This window comes from Triticum urartu, chromosome 7A (assembly GCF_056163025.1).
Source record: "Triticum urartu cultivar PI428250 chromosome 7A, HENAU_Tu73, whole genome shotgun sequence".
Classification (NCBI taxonomy): domain Eukaryota; kingdom Viridiplantae; phylum Streptophyta; class Magnoliopsida; order Poales; family Poaceae; genus Triticum; species Triticum urartu.
In genome coordinates, this window is record NC_141879.1 from 35,863,559 (window position 1) to 35,881,438 (window position 17,880).

The 17,880-nt window shown below is 48.4% G+C and overlaps 1 protein-coding gene across 1 annotated transcript; it reads left to right on the top strand.

Moving 5' to 3' along the window:
- Window positions 1-279: 279 nt before the first annotated feature.
- LOC147957389 (aspartyl protease family protein At5g10770-like) lies at window positions 280-3,258 on the top strand. The gene is made up of 3 exons (XM_087534382.1): window positions 280-544; window positions 626-906; window positions 1,670-3,258. The coding sequence occupies exons 1-3, from the start codon at window positions 373-375 to the stop codon at window positions 2,699-2,701; spliced, it is 1,485 nt and encodes a 494-aa protein (XP_087390508.1). The 5' UTR covers window positions 280-372; the 3' UTR covers window positions 2,702-3,258.
- Window positions 3,259-17,880: the final 14,622 nt, after the last annotated feature.

The window sequence follows — 17,880 nt, forward strand, 5'->3', positions numbered from 1 at the left end:
CTCGACTATTTATTGTGTCTGTCCAAACCTCTTGATTGCAAGTTGTATCTGTATGCACAAAACAGAGTTGTGCCGGGAGAAGGCACCGGCCATGGGCATGCATGCATATCTAATTGTCCGCGGTACACAGGAAGAACACACAAAGTTAACCAGCAATATTAAAAACAAAAGGAGAAGATCAAATCCTGGAAAGCAAAGGCGTCTAGTGCATGGCTGCTTTCCATCGCACGTCCGCCAACCCATGCATTTGGGTGCATTTCGTTTTCTTTCTATATATAGAGCTAGCAGCTACGATACTGAAATCATCAACCATCCCATCAACTCATCAAGCATTGCCCTCAACACGTGAACACAATTAATTAGTCCGTGACCATGAAGGTCTCCACTTTGCAGTCGCTGCTTCTTGTGATCATCTTGTCTAGTTCCTGCAGCCTGAGTGCAAATGCAGGTGCTGGAGATCACCATGAACACAAACATTTCATGGTTGTGCCAACAAGCTCCCTGAAGCACATCCCAGAAGACGCCGCCTGCTCCGGACACAAGGGTAAGATGTTTATAATTAGTGACTAGAGCATATATGTAGATAGTAGTAGCTTCAGCTAATATATGCATGCACGGAGAACAGTGATACCGTCAAACGGCACCGCCTGGGTGCCGATGAACCGCTCGCACGGTCCGTGCTCATCAACATCGTCGAGGGCATCAGAGGATATAGGCATCGATGTCGATGACATGCTTCTGTGGGACCAGCTCCGCACCAGCTACATCCGGACGCAGCTCTCTGCTGATATCGGCAGTGTCGGTGCGGGGATACCAATAATTGCCAGATCTACCACGGTTTCTAACCGGGATTATATGCTGTCTTCGACAGCTTCAGTCGGGACAAACTCAGGGACATCGAACTCGGTGAGAAGGCTTTAGTATGTACTGCTTTAAAATGATTCCATTAATTCTCGACTGACAGAATTTATGGAAAGTATATCAGTGAATGAAACTTAGTGTGCGTATCAATTTAATTAAGATGTTCGTGCGTTTTTTGATTGCTTAGCTACAATGAAAGTGAGGAACGGGTAAGATGGAACCATCTGAAGGTTTAGGAAGTAGATGAGATTTCATCCTAGTAACCGGAAACAAAAAATCCCTATTCAATGAACCATAGCTACCAGATAAAGACAATAAATTAATTTTTATTTTAATATTTTAGTTGTGTGCATCCTCATTCTCTTGACTAGCCCTTCACATAGTGTTGATAGAGACGGTGGGTGTAATTGGTATCGAAAGAATCAATAAACAATAGGAAAATTACAACTGCCCAATCAGACATCAGCAATGATATGGAAGTGTTTATTATAGTCAGCATGATATTCTATTAAATCTGAATCATTTTTAAGATTTTGGATCAACATGCAGTCATGCTATCGCTGCTTCAGTTCATATATAACCAAGGACTTAAAACTGTGGCTTCATGTTGCTAAAATCGTGAACTTCCATGTGACTTCTCACTTCAAACTATGCATTTTTTTTAGCAAAGGGCCTCTACCGTATTACAAATTTATTATTTATATGCAAATTTGGGTAGTTCAGAATGATATTGAAAGTGAAACAAGTGTCAATTCAAACAAAAATGTGCATCGGTAACCGGTTTTACAACTTCTTCTTAAAATTTTAGATCGAAAAATCTGATCAGACTCCGCCCGGCGAGCACCATGCCACTATGAGCCAGACGGTGGTCGTCGACACGAGCAGCGACATCCCCTGGGTGCAGTGTCTCCCGTGCCCCATCCCGCAGTGCCACCTCCAGAAGGATCCCTTCTATGACCCTGCCAAGTCGAGTACGTTCGCACCAATCACATGTGGCTCACCGGCCTGCAAGGTGCTAGGCAGCAGCTACGGCAATGGCTGCTCAACCACCACCGATGAGTGCAAGTACATTGTAAATTATGGCGACGGTAAGGCAACTACCGGGACGTATGTTACTGACACGCTGACGATGTCCCCAACCATTGTGGTGAAGGACTTCCGGTTTGGGTGCAGCCATGCCGTGAGGGGCTCCTTCAGCAACCAGAATGCAGGCATCCTGGCACTCGGCGGCGGTCGCGGGTCGCTTCTAGAGCAGACAGCAGAGGCCTATGGTAACGCATTCTCCTACTGCATCCCACAGCCGAGCTCCGCCGGCTTCCTCTCGTTGGGCGGGCCGGTGGAGGCTTCGTTGAAGTTTGCACATACACCTCTCATCAAGAACAAACATGCACCAACATTCTACATCGTGCACCTGGAGGCGATCATCGTGGCCGGGAAGCAACTGAGCGTGCCGCCAACAGCTTTTGCCACGGGCGCGGTGATGGATTCTGGCGCAGTCGTCACGCAGCTGCCGCCACCAGTGTACGCTGCACTACGAACAGCGTTCAGAAGCGCCATGGCAGCGTATGGCCCACTGGCGGCACCCGTGCGCAACCTCGACACATGCTACGACTTCACCCGCTTCCCTGAGGTGAAGGTCCCAAAGGTTTCTCTCGTATTCGCTGGCGGCGCCACCTTGGAGCTCGACCCGGCATCCATAATGTTGGATGGCTGCTTGGCGTTCGCGGCCACCCCCGGTGAAGAATCCGTCGGCTTCATCGGCAACGTGCAGCAGCAGACTTATGAGGTTCTCTATGACGTCGGCGGCGGCTCCGTGGGATTCCGCCCTGCTGCGTGCTGATGTGGTAGGTTGCAGGACAACCAATCGTGTGAAATGACCCACTACTATATATTTGAGGTCTACAAGGTACACTACCAGAAAAACTGGGGTTGCCGACGGCCAAATCTATGCCGACGGCCCCCGTCGGCATCGCCGGACATATGCCGACGGCCAAGGATAGGCCGTAGGCGTAGAAAAGCCGTCGGCATACATCCATCTATGCCGACGGGGCCGTCGGCATAGACGAGGCCGTCGGGACCGCCCGAGATACGCCTACGGGGCCCGTCGGCACAGGTCAGGCCGTCGGCATAGCATGGGCCCACCTGCCCGGTCAGCGCTGACCATTTGACGGCGTTGAACCTACGCCGACGGGTGGTAACGGCGGCCGTCGGCATATCTGTGGCAGAGGTATGCCTATGGCGTAGCCGTCGGCATAGGCCCCTCTGCCACGTCAACGATCCGTGTGCCACGCCACGTCATCGATCCGTGTGTGCGCAGGTATGCCGACGGCCTTGCCGTCGGCATATGTTTACTTTACTTAATTTTTAAATTTATCTATGGCAGAGGTATGCCTACGGCACAGCCGTCGGCATATGTTTACTTTACTTAATTTTTAAATTTATCTATGGCAGAGGTATGCCTACGGCACAGCCGTCGGCATAGGCCCCTTCGCCACGTCATTGATCGTTGTGCCACGCCACGTCACCGATCCATGGGACAACCTCCGTGTGTGCACATATATGCCGACGGCCTTGCCGTCGGCATACGTGGGCATTACTTTATTTTTTTATTTTTACTTTGTTTTGTTATTTTTACTTTATTTTAGTTTTTGCTTTTGCATAAGATAATTATGCCTTATCTAAAAAAAACCCGATGGTATATCGATTGCCCCCCGTTACGAATGTCGCTATCGCCGTGTCACGGAGGGGGGAAACGGTCGACACGGAAGGAATTCTGGTTGGTGGGGGGGTTCGGGGTGTAGCTATGTCACCGAAACATCGCACGGGTCCCGATGCATATGTGAAAGTGTTCATGCATGCATAGACGCCCGTCTTGGGGCTCCGGGGTGTGCCCCCCTCACGGACGGCGCCGCCGCCGGCACCTGGAGGGGGGAAACGGACGCGTGGGGTCTACACGGAGGGGATCTTGCTGTGGGTCTGGCCCGGATGTTGCTCCAAAGTGTTCCTATGGGCTGACCTAACACAACCGGGTGGGGAGGTCCACTGGTCAAAGCCCGTCCGTGCAAAGTCAAAGGGCTAGATCCCGTGGTCAAACGCTACAGGGTTAGGCGGGACGGGGGCACTGGGGGGTAGCAATGCCACCGGAGCGTCGCACCGGGCCCTCATACATGCGGGGTGGTGTGGTGGCATGTCCGAAGAGGCGGGACGCGTCTCCGGGGCGTGGCCCCCCCTCACGGACGGCGATGACACGGTAGTAGACGTTCTGCGGTAACGATGCGGCGTCAATATTACTAAATACTCGGAGCGCGATAAAATCATGAGTTTTTTTGCACGACGCGGGCACATGTGCTATAGGAACGATGGTATTTTTTCATAATTTTTGGTGATGGAGAAGTATCCGCAAAATTCCCTCTACGCGGATTGCCCTTCGCGCGTCTACTGCTGTGGCCGGCGGCCTCCGGGGGCTAGCATGCCGCCAAATCTTGCGTAGGCGGCCTCTCACAAGTCTGGAAGTGTTGTGGCGGTTGAAAACGCCCGGCACGCGCGTCCGGGGTGTGCCCCCCCTCACGGACGGCGCCGCCGCCGGCACCTGGAGGGGGGAAACGGACGCGTGGGGTCTACACGGAGGGGATCTTGCTGTGGGTCTGGCCCGGATGTTGCTCCAAAGTGTTCCTATGGGCTGACCTAACAAAACCGGGTGGGGAGGTCCACTGGTCAAAGCCCGTCCGTGCAAAGTCAAAGGGCTAGGTCCCTTGGTCAAACGGTACAGGGTTAGGCGGGACGGGGGCACTTGGGGGGGGGGGGGTAGCAATGCCACTGGAGCGTCGCACCGGGCCCTCATACATGCGGGGTGGTGTGATGGCATGTCCGTGAAGGAAATATGCCCTAGAGGCAATAATAAAGTTATTATTTATTTACTTATAATCATGATAAATGTTTATTATTCATGCTAGAATTGTATTAACCGGAAACATAATACATGTGTGAATACATAGACAAACAAAGTGTCACTAGTATGCCTCTACTGGACTAGCTCGTTAATCAAAGATGGTTATGTTTCCTGACCATGAACAATGAGTTGTTATTTGATTAACGAGGTCACATCATTAGTTGAATGATCTGATTGACATGACCCATTCCATTAGCTTAGCACCCGATCGTTTAGTATGTTGCTATTGCTTTCTTCATGACTTATACATGTTCCTATGACTATGAGATTATGCAACTCCCGTTTGCCGGAGGAACACTTTGGGTGCTACCAAACGTCACAACGTAACTGGGTGATTATAAAGGAGCATTACAGGTGTCTCCAAAGGTAGATGTTGGGTTAGCGTATTTCGAGATTAGGATTTGTCACTCCGATTGTCGGAGAGGTATCTCTGGGCCCTCTCGGTAATACACATCACATAAGCCTTGCAAGCATTAGAACTAATATGTTAGTTGTGAGATGATGTATTACGGAACGAGTAAAGAGACTTGCCGGTAACGAGATTGAACTAGGTATTGGATACTGACGATCGAATATCGGGCAAGTAACATACCGATGACAAAGGGAACAACGTATGTTGTTATGCGGTCTGACCGATAAAGATCTTCGTAGAATATGTAGGAGCCAATATGGGCATCCAGGTCCCGCTATTGGTTATTGACCAGAGGCGTGTCTTGGTCATGTCTACATTGTTCTCGAACCCGTAGGGTCCGCACGCTTAAGGTTACGATGACAGTTATATTATGAGTTTATGCATTTTGATGTACCGAAGGTTGTTCGGAGTCCCGGATATGATCACGGACATGACGAGGAGTCTCGAAATGGTCGAGACGTAAAGATTGATATATTGGAAGCCTATATTTGGATATCGGAAGTGTTCCGGGTGAAATCGGGATTTTACCGGGTTACCGGGAGGTTACCGGAACCCCCCGGGAGCCATATGGGCCTTCATGGGCCTTAGTGGAAAGGAGAAAGGGGCAGCCCAAGGTGGCTGCGCACCTCCCCCCTTCCCTAGTCCTATTAGGACTAGGAGAAGGTGGCCGGCCCCCCTCTCCCTCTTTCCCCCCTTGGGAATCCTAGTTGGAATAGGATTGGGGGGGGGGGAGTCCTACTCCCGGAAGGAGTAGGACTCCTCCTGCGCCCTCCTCCTGGCCGGCGCCCCCCTCCCCCTTGGCTCCTTTATATACTAAGGCAGAGGCACCCCAGAAACACACAAGTTGATCCACGTGATCTATTCCTTAGCCGTGTGCGGTGCCCCCTGCCACCATATTCCTCGATAATACTGTAGCGGAGTTTAGGCGAAGCCCTGCTGTTGTAGTTCATCAAGATCGTCACCACGCCGTCGTGCTGACGGAACTCTTCCCCGACACTTTGCTGGATCGGAGTCCGGGGATCGTCATCGAGCTGAACGTGTGCTCGAACTCGGAGGTGCCGTAGTTTCGGTGCTTGATCGGTTGGATCGTGAAGACGTACGACTACTTCCTCTACATCGTGTCAGCGATTCCGCAGTCGATCTGCGTTGGGTACGTAGACAACACTCTCCCCTCTCGTTGCTATGCATCACATGATCTTGCGTGTGCGTAGGAAATTTTTTGAAATTACTACGAAACCCAACAGTGGCATCCGAGCCTAGGTTATTTATGTTGATGTTATATGCACGAGTAGAACACAAGTGAGTTGTGGACGATATAAGTCATACTGCCTACCAGCATGTCATACTTTGGTTCGGCGGCATTGTTGGACGAGACAACCCGGACCAACCTTACGCGTACGCTTACGCGAGACCGGTTCCCTCGACGTGCTTTGCACATAGATGGCTTGCGGGCGACTGTCTCTCCAACTTTAGTTGAACCGAGTGTGGCTACGCCCGGTCCTTGCGAAGGTTAAAACGGAGTCTATTTGACAAACTATCGTTGTGGTTTTGATGCGTAGGTGAGATTGGTTCTTACTTAAGCCCGTAGCAGCCACGTAAAACTTGCAACAACAAAGTAGAGGACGTCTAACTTGTTTTTGCAGGGCATGTTGTGATGTGATATGGTCAAGGCATGATGCTGAATTTTATTGTATGAGATGATCATGTTTTGTAACCGAGTTATCGGCAACTGGCAGGAGCCATATGGTTGTCGTTTTATTGTATGCAATGCAATCGCGATGTAATGCTTTACTTTATTACTAAACGGTAGTGATAGTCGTGGAAGCATAAGATTGGCGAGACGACAACGATGCTACGATGGAGATCAAGGTGTCGCGCCGGTGACGATGGTGATCATGACGGTGCTTCGGAGATGGAGATCACAAGCACAAGATGATGATGGCCATATCATATCACTTAAATTGATTGCATGTGATGTTTATCTTTTTATGCATCTTATCTTGCTTTGATTGACGGTAGCATTATAAGATGATCTCTCACTAAATTATCAAGAAGTGTTCTCCCTGAGTATGCACCGTTGCCAAAGTTCGTCGTGCCCAGACACCACGTGATGATCGGGTGTGATAAGCTCTACGTCCATCTACAACGGGTGCAAGCCAGTTTTGCACACACAGAATACTCAGGTTAAACTTGACGAGCCTAGCATATGCAGATATGGCCTCGGAACACGGAGACCAAAAGGTCGAGCGTGAATCATATAGTAGATATGATCAACATAACGATGTTCACCATTGAAAACTACTCCATCTCACGTGGTGATCGGTTATGGTTTAGTTGATTTGGATCATGTAATCACTTAGAAGATTAGAGGGATGTCTATCTAAGTGGGAGTTCTTAAGTAATTTGATTAATTGAACTTAAATTTATCATGAACTTAGTCCTTGATAGTTCTTGCTTGTTTATGTTGATTGTAGATAGATGGCTCGTGTTGTTGTTCCGTTGAATTTTAATGCGTTCCTTGAGAAAGCAAAGTTGAAAGATGATGGTAGCAATTACACGGACTGGGTCCGTAACTTGAGGATTATCCTCATTGCTGCTCAGAAGAATTACGTCCTGGAAGCACCGCTGGGTGCCAGGCCTGCTGCTGGAGCAACACCAGATGTTATGAACGTCTGGGAGAGCAAAGCTGATGACTACTCGATAGTTCAGTGTGCCATGCTTTACGGCTTAGAATCGGGACTTCAACGACGTTTTGAACGTCATGGAGCATATGAGATGTTCCAGGAGTTGAAGTTAATATTTCAAGCAAATGCCCTGATTGAGAGATATGAAGTCTCCAATAAGTTCTATAGCTGCAAGATGGAGGAGAACAGTTCTGTCAGTGAGCATATACTCAAAATGTCTGGGTATAATAATCACTTGATTCAATTGGGAGTTAATCTTCCGGATGATTGCGTCATTGACAGAATTCTCCAATCACTGCCACCAAGCTACAAGAGCTTCATGATGAACTATAATATGCAAGGGATGAACAAGACTATTCCCGAGCTCTTCGCAATGCTGAAAGCTGCGGAGGTAGAAATCAAGAAGGAGCATCAAGTGTTGATGGTTAACAAGACCACTAGTTTCAAGAAAAAGGGCAAAGGGAAGAAGAAGGGGAACTTCAAGAAGAACGGCAAGCAAGTTGCTGCTCAGGAGAAGAAACCCAAGTCTGGACCTAAGCCTGAAACTGAGTGCTTCTACTGCAAGCAGACTGGTCACTGGAAGCGGAACTGCCCCAAGTATTTGGCGGATAAGAAGGATGGCAAGGTGAACAAAGGTATATGTGATATACATGTTATTGATGTGTACCTTACTAGAGCTCGCAGTAGCACCTGGGTATTTGATACTGGTTCTGTTGCTAATATTTGCAACTCGAATCAGGAACTACGGAATAAGCGAGCACTGGCAAAGGACGAGGTGACGATGCGCGTGGGAAACGGTTCCAAAGTCGATGTGATCGCGGTCGGCACGCTACCTCTACATCTACCTTTGGGATTAATATTAGACCTAAATAATTGTTATTTGGTGCCAGCATTGAGCATGAACATTATATCTAGATCTTGTTTAATGCGAGACGGTTATTCATTTAAATCAGAGAATAATGGTTGTTCTATTTATATGAGTAATATCTTTTATGGTCATGCACCCTTGAAGAGTGGTCTATTTTTATTGAATCTCGATAGTAGTAATACACATATTCATAATGTTGAAGCCAAAAGATGCAGAGTTGATAATGAAAGTGCAACTTATTTGTGGCACTGTCGTTTAGGTCATATCGGTGTAAAGCGCGTGAAGAAACTCCATACTGATGGACTTTTGGAACCACTTGATTATGAATCACTTGGTACTTGCGAACCGTGCCTCATGGGCAAGATGACTAAAACACCGTTCTCCGGTACTATGGAGAGAGCAACAGATTTGTTGGAAAACATACATACCGATGTATGTGGTCCGATGAATATTGAGGCTCATGGCGGATATCGTTATTTTCTCACCTTCACAGATGATTTAAGCAGATATGGATATATCTACTTAATGAAACATAAGTCTGAAACATTTGAAAAGTTCAAAGAATTTCAGAGTGAAGTTGAAAATCATCGTAACAAGAAAATAAAGTTTCTACGATCTGATCGTGGAGGAGAATATTTGAGTTACGAGTTTGGTGTACATTTGAAAAACTGTGGAATAGTTTCGCAACTCACGCCACCCGGAACACCACAGCGTAATGGTGTGTCCGAACGTCGTAATCGTACTTTACTAGATATGGTGCGATCTATGATGTCTCTTACTGATTTACCGCTATCGTTTTGGGGTTATGCTCTAGAGACGGCTGCATTCACGTTAAATAGGGCACCATCAAAATCCGTTGAGACGACGCCTTATGAACTGTGGTTTGGCAAAAAACCAAAGTTGTCGTTTCTTAAAGTTTGGGGCTGCGATGCTTATGTGAAAAAGCTTCAACCTGATAAGCTCGAACCCAAATCGGAGAAATGTGTCTTCATAGGATACCCAAAGGAAACTGTTGGGTACACCTTCTATCACAGATCCGAAGGCAAGACATTCGTTGCTAAGAATGGATCCTTTCTTGAGAAGGAGTTTCTCTCGAAAGAAGTGAGTGGGAGAAAAGTAGAACTTGACGAGGTAACTGTACCTGCTCCCTTACTGGAAAGTAGTTCATCACAGAAAACTGTTTCAGTGACACCTACACCAGTTAGTGAGGAAGCCAATGATAATGATCATGAAACTTCAGATCAAGATACTACTGAACCTCGTAGATCAACCAGAGTAAGATCCGCACCAGAGTGGTACGGTAATCCTGTTCTGGAAGTCATGCTACTAGATCATGATGAACCTACGAACTATGAAGAAGCGATGGTGAGCCCAGATTCCGCAAAGTGGCTTGAAGCCATGAAATCTGAGATGGGATCCATGTATGAGAACAAAGTATGGACTTTGGTTGACTTGCCCGATAATCGGCAAGCAATTGAGAATAAATGGATCTTTAAGAAGAAGACTGACGCTGATGGTAATGTTACTGTCTACAAAGCTCGACTTGTCACAAAAGGTTTTCGGCAAGTTCAAGGGATTGACTACGATGAGACCTTCTCACCCGTAGCGATGCTTAAGTCCGTCCGAATCATGTTAGCGATTGCCGCATTTTATGATTATGAAATTTGGCAGATGGATGTCAAAACTGCATTCCTGAATGGATTTCTGGAAGAAGAGTTGTATATGATGCAACCGGAAGGTTTTGTCGATCCAAAGGGAGCTAACAAAGTGTGCAAGCTCCAGCGATCCATTTATGGACTGGTGCAAGCCTCTCGGAGTTGGAATAAACGTTTTTATAGTGTGATCAAAGCATTTGGTTTTATACAGACTTTTGGAGAAGCCTGTATTTACAAGAAAGTGAGTGGGAGCTCTGTAGCATTTCTGATATTATATGTGGATGACATATTGCTGATTGGAAATGATATAGAATTTCTGGATAGCATAAAAGGATACTTGAATAAGAGTTTTTCTATGAAAGACCTCGGTGAAGCTGCTTACATATTAGGCATTAAGATCTATAGAGATAGATCAAGATGCTTAATTGGACTTTCACAAAGCACATACCTTCACAAAATTTTGAAGAAGTTCAAAATGGATCAAGCAAAGAAAGGGTTCTTGCCTGTGTTACAAGGTGTGAAGTTGAGTAAGACTCAATGCCCGACCACTGCAGAAGATAGAGAGAATATGAAAGATGTTCCCTATGCATCAGCCATAGGATCTATCATGTATGCAATGCTGTGTACCAGACCTGATGTGTGCCTTGCTATAAGTTTAGCAGGGAGGTACCAAAGTAATCCAGGAGTGGATCACTGGACAGCGGTCAAGAACATCCTGAAATACCTGAAAAGGACTAAGGATATGTTTCTCGTATATGGAGGTGACAAAGAGCTCACCGTAAAAGGTTACGTTGATGCAAGCTTTGACACTGATCCGGACAATTCTAAATCGCAAACCGGATACGTGTTTACATTAAACGGTGGAGCTGTCAGTTGGTGCAGTTCTAAACAAAGCGTCGTAGCGGGATCTACATGTGAAGCGGAGTACATAGCTGCTTCGGAAGCAGCGAACGAAGGAGTCTGGATGAAGGAGTTCATATCCGATCTAGGTGTCATACCTAATGCATCGGGTCCAATGAAAATCTTTTGTGACAATACTGGTGCAATTGCCTTGGCAAAGGAATCCAGATTTCACAAAAGGACCAAACACATCAAGAGACGCTTCAACTCCATCCGGGATCTAGTCCAGGTGGGAGACATAGAGATTTGCAAGATACATACGGATCTGAATGTTGCAGACCCGTTGACTAAGCCTCTTCCACGAGCAAAACATGATCAGCACCAAGGCTCCATGGGTGTTAGAATCATTACAGTGTAATCTAGATTATTGACTCTAGTGCAAGTGGGAGACTGAAGGAAATATGCCCTAGAGGCAATAATAAAGTTATTATTTATTTCCTTATAATCATGATAAATGTTTATTATTCATGCTAGAATTGTATTAACCGGAAACATAATACATGTGTGAATACATAGACAAACAAAGTGTCACTAGTATGCCTCTACTAGACTAGCTCGTTAATCAAAGATGGTTATGTTTCCTGACCATGAACAATGAGTTGTTATTTGATTAACGAGGTCACATCATTAGTTGAATGATCTGATTGACATGACCCATTCCATTAGCTTAGCACCCGATCGTTTAGTATGTTGCTATTGCTTTCTTCATGACTTATGCATGTTCCTATGACTATGAGATTATGCAACTCCCGTTTGCCGGAGGAACACTTTGGGTGCTACCAAACGTCACAACGTAACTGGGTGATTATAAAGGAGCATTACAGGTGTCTCCAAAGGTAGATGTTGGGTTAGCGTATTTCGAGATTAGGATTTGTCACTCCGATTGTCGGAGAGGTATCTCTGGGCCCTCTCGGTAATACACATCACATAAGCCTTGCAAGCATTACAACTAATATGTTAGTTGTGAGATGATGTATTACGGAACGAGTAAAGAGACTTGCCGGTAACGAGATTGAACTAGGTATTGGATACCGACGATCGAATCTCGGGCAAGTAACATACCGATGACAAAGGGAACAACGTATGTTGTTATGCGGTCTGACCGATAAAGATCTTCGTAGAATATGTAGGAGCCAATATGGGCATCCAGGTCCCGCTATTGGTTATTGACCAGAGGCGTGTCTTGGTCATGTCTACATTGTTCTCGAACCCGTAGGGTCCGCACGCTTAAGGTTACGATGACAGTTATATTATGAGTTTATGCATTTTGATGTACCGAAGGTTGTTCGGAGTCCCGGATATGATCACGGACATGACGAGGAGTCTCGAAATGGTTGAGACGTAAAGATTGATATATTGGAAGCCTATATTTGGATATCGGAAGTGTTCCGGGTGAAATCGGGATTTTACCGGGTTACCGGGAGGTTACCGGAACCCCCCGGGAGCCATATGGGCCTTCATGGGCCTTAGTGGAAAGGAGAAAGGGGCAGCCCAAGGTGGCTGCGCACCTCCCCCCTTCCCTAGTCCTATTAGGACTAGGAGAAGGTGGCCGGCCCCCCTCTCCCTCTTTCCCCCCTTGGGAATCCTAGTTGGAATAGGATTGGGGGGGGGGAGTCCTACTCCCGGAAGGAGTAGGACTCCTCCTGCGCCCTCCTCCTGGCCGGCGCCCCCCTCCCCCTTGGCTCCTTTATATACTAAGGCAGAGGCACCCCAGAAACACACAAGTTGATCCACGTGATCTATTCCTTAGCCGTGTGCGGTGCCCCCTGCCACCATATTCCTCGATAATACTGTAGCGGAGTTTAGGCGAAGCCCTGCTGTTGTAGTTCATCAAGATCGTCACCACGCCGTCGTGCTGACGGAACTCTTCCCCGACACTTTGCTGGATCGGAGTCCGGGGATCGTCATCGAGCTGAACGTGTGCTCGAACTCGGAGGTGCCGTAGTTTCGGTGCTTGATCGGTTGGATCGTGAAGACGTACGACTACTTCCTCTACGTCGTGTCAGCGCTTCCGCAGTCGGTCTGCGTTGGGTACGTAGACAACACTCTCCCCTCTCGTTGCTATGCATCACATGATCTTGCGTGTGCGTAGGAAATTTTTTGAAATTACTACGAAACCCAACAGTCGGAAGAGGCGGGACGCGTCTCCGGGGCGTGGCCCCCCCTCACGGACGGCGATGACACGGTAGTAGACGTTCTGCGTTAACGATGCGGCATCAATATTACTAAATACTCAGAGCGCGATAAAATCATGAGTTTTTTTGCACGACGTGGGCACATGTGCTATAGGAACGATGGTATTTTTTCATAATTTTTGGTGATGGAGAAGTATCCGAAAAATTCCCTCTACGCGGATTGCCCTTCGCGCGTCTACGGCTGTGGCCGGCGGCCTCCGGGGGCTAGCATGCCACCAAATCTTGCGTAGGCGGCCTCTCACAAGTCTGGAAGTGTTGTGGCGGTTGCAAACGCCCGGCACGCGTGTCCGGGGTGTGCCCCCCCTCACGGACGACGCCGCCGCCGGCACCTGGAGGGGGGAAACGGACGCGTGGGATCTACACGGAGGGGATCTTACTGTGGGTCTGGCCTGGATGTTGCTCCAAAGTGTTCCTATGGGCTGACCTAACACAACCGGGTGGGGAGGTCCACTGGTCAAAGCCCGTCCGTGCAAAGTCAAAGGGCTAGATCCCGTGGTCAAACGCTACAGGGTTAGGCGGGACGGGGGCACTGGGGGTAGCAATGCCACCGGAGCGTCGCACCGGGCCCTCATACATGCGGGGTGGTGTGGTGGCATGTCTGAAGAGGCGGGACGCGTCTCCGGGGCGTGGCCCCCCCTCACGGACGGCGATGACACGGTAGTAGACGTTCTGCCTAACCCTGTAGTGTTTGACCCCGTCCCGCTTATGTCGGGCCGACACGGAGGGTATCTTTGGGTGGGTTGGGCCGGGATGGTGTTGGGGGGTGTAGCTATGGGCTGGGCTACGAAAATCAGGTGAAAAGTTCCACCGGTCAGACCCAGTCCGGCGCAAGTCAAAGAGCTAGATCCGGTGGTCGTCTATGTCAGGGTTAGACGAGACGGGGTGGCGAGGTGGAACTATTTTTTACAGTGTGCTGAGAGCCAGACACTAATAATTACATTTTGTTCGGACATTTTTTAAATAAATTGAATTTTATGTAAACAAAAAACAAAAAAAGCAGGTATGCCGACAGCACAACGGTCGGCATAGGTGGAAAGAACCTATGCCGACGACTATACCGTCGGCATACCTCACACCTTATCCAACCGGGCACCCCACGCCCCGACCACTCATCCACCCTCCTCGCTCAATCCAGCCCCGCCGCCGCTCGATCCCCGCCCTCCGCCGCTCGATCCCCGCCCTCCGCCACTCGATCCCCCCGCCACCGGCCATCCCAGCCCCGCACCGCCGACGCCCCCATCTGCACCGCTGCCGCCCCCGTCCTGGCCGCGTCGCACCGACCCCTCCCCACGCTCCTCGCCCGCCCCGCATCGCCGCTGGTCGTTCCCGGCCGCCCCGCACCGCGCGGCCCCGTCCCAGGACTGGCCCCGTCGTCCTCGCCCCCTTCTTGACCCACCTGCTCGTGGTGAGCTGGTTGCGGCCACGGCTCCGGCGGTCCGACGCCCCCTTCCCGGCCCTCCTCTGCTGCTGGTGAGCACCGGGGAGCCCCCAGCCGGCCCCTCCGACACCACCTCCGCCACCACATCCCCTGCTCCCTCGGTGAGCTCCCCCGTCATCCTGCCGCTCCCCCCGCTGCTGCCGTTGCTCCCCTGCCGCTGCTGTGCTGCTAGATGAATGGATGGATAGATAGTTAGATAAATAGATTTTTTTGTATGTTTTTTCTTCTTCTTGCTATTGTTTTTAGGTGGATGGATGTATGGATAAATTTTTCTTAGATGGATTCATGGATGTTGTTAGAATCATAGATGGTGGATGGATGGAATGTCGGTGAATTTTTTTAGAAACTTTGTTTGTCATATATTTAATGTTAGGTCATGTTGACGAATGTATGTGGTAAAGTTAATGATAGATGAATGGATGGATGGATGTTGGAAAAAATTTGACACTTGACTGAGATGTGATGATCTTGTTATTTTTTTGATACTCATAATGATCTTGATAAAATAATTGAAGACAAAATTTTGAGACCTACTAAGATGTGATGATCTTGCTAAAAAATGATACTCATGATGATCTTGCTAAAAAAATAGAAGACAAAATTTTAGACACTTTACTGAGATGTGATGATCTAAGTTGTTCTTTCGGTGGAATTTGCAGGCGTTGTGGTGTCGCATTTCATCAGAGTGACCGTTGTCCGACGCGTTGGTCGCCCTGAGCATCCCTCTGCTGTTCGACTACTTCCTCTACAGCCGAGGGTGAGCTAACATTTCATCTCCTCCATTTTTTCATATCACTAGATTTCATTCTCAAGTCAACTGACGTAACCTAGGCGTCTCCCGTCCGAAAGGGTTGCATGGATAAATATGCATTCAATTGCATATTTATCACCGCAGCTCTTTCAGATTGTCCAGCGTTTTCCACGGACAGCCCGAGGATGTGTAGATTGGGTATGTTCTCCATGTTCTACCCCGTTCCGAGACAGGATTTCGGTGGCGCCTCCCCATTGTTCTCCGGAGCACATTCTCTCCGCTATTTGCCGAGACGTGTATCTGGAGAACAGCGGGGAGGTGCTGCTGAAATTTTGTCTCAGAACGGGGTAGAATGGAGAACGTACTCAATCTACACATCCTCGGGTGGGATTAGGACCCATCTTTACCTATTAGAGATGTAGGTGGATTAAACGCGGTAGAAACTGAAAATTTGATGCCATTAATTTAAGTGAATCCTTAATTATGTTGTGTGGGTTGCAAAAAAGTAGAGGATGGCAGATAATCAGTGGATGTACAGTGGTTTTATCCGTCGGAATCGAGTAACATCAGAGTGGATCGCGAAAAACGATGTGTATTTGAAGGAGATATTCCGTCGTCCAATGAGAATTATCGCACCATGCCCCTGTGCGAGATGTGCCAGACGTCACGGTAGAAATTAGACGGACATGAGTGAGCACCTTCGCACGCACGGATATATGCCAAACTTTGACATGCCGCCGATAAACATAGCTGAGCAGGACCGTGGTAGAGAGGAGGTGATGCGACAACGCATTGATGGATATGAGGACGACGGGGTCAGGGACATGCTAGATGATGTCATTGTTGCAAAAACGGCAAATGCGACACCTTCAGAGAATGAACCGGAGGAGCCGGAGGCAACCGCAAAGGCCTTCTTGGAGGTCTTGGCCTCATCGAAGAAACCTCTTTATGCGGGTGCAAAAATATCTCAGCTGGATGCCATCTCGCAACTGATTGCAGTCAAGGCTGAGTACGGCTGTAGCCAGAAATGCTTCGAAGCATTCCTGGGAGTATGGGCTAACAGCCTCCCTGAGGGTCGTGAACTGCCGAAAAGCATGTACGATACAAAGAAAATCATGAAGGCACTCTCTATGGATTATGAGAAAATAGATGTTTGCCCGAAGAATTGCCTTTTGTTTAGGCACGAGTATGCGGATGACAAGTACTGTAGGAAGTGCGGTTCGTCTCGGTACATTGAGGTGGTCGGTGAGGATGGTGAGAAAAAGCAGCTAACCATCCCCGTTAAGGTTCTTCGGTATCTTGATTTTATAAAAAGACTGCAGCGCCTTTTCATCACGAAGGAGTCTGCCAAAATGATGAAGTGGCACAAGGAAGGTATAAGGTACAATCAAAAAAAAATCATACATCCATCGGGAGGGGAAGCATGGAAGTCATTCGATGAAGAATACCCCGAGGAAGCAGCCGAGGCTGGGAATGTCAGAATAGCCATATCAGGTGATGGGTTGAATCCATATGGTATGTCGTCCAATCCATACAGCTGCTGGCCTATGTTTGTAATTCCGCTCAATCTTCCTCCCGGTGCCCTAATGCAACGGAAGACCATGTTCTTGTCGCTCATCATTCCGGGGCCTGACTACCCGGGGAAGCAATTGGGTGTGTTTATGCAGCCGCTTGTGGATGCTTTGCACCATTCTTGGTACTTTCCGAGGTTGACATACGACCGGGATCTGCAGAGAAATTTCTTGATGAAAGTTTGGTTGCACTATTGCATGCATGACTTTCCCGGCTATGCTCTATTCTGCGGATGGTGTACAAGTGGTAAGATGCCATGCCCAGTGTGCATGCAGGCTCTGCGAATGATTTGGCTGAGTAAGGGTGGCCCTGTGCAAAATTGCTGGCAGTACGGCCCTGAGAGGCAGAACAAGCATCTCCGACGGAAATGTGGAAACAAAGCTAAGATTGAAGCTTCCATAGCTGAGGCAGTTATCCTAGAGGAGGTGTCAGACCTCAAGACATCATACTATCCAGACCACGTTCCCCATCTGCATAACAAGGTGCCTCGATACAATATAGAAGAGCCCAAGTATCAACCCAGGCTCGATCTATTCAACGCGCAAGGTGGGAGGGCTGGGGCCTCGAAATCTTATAACATGCCACGACAAGAGTG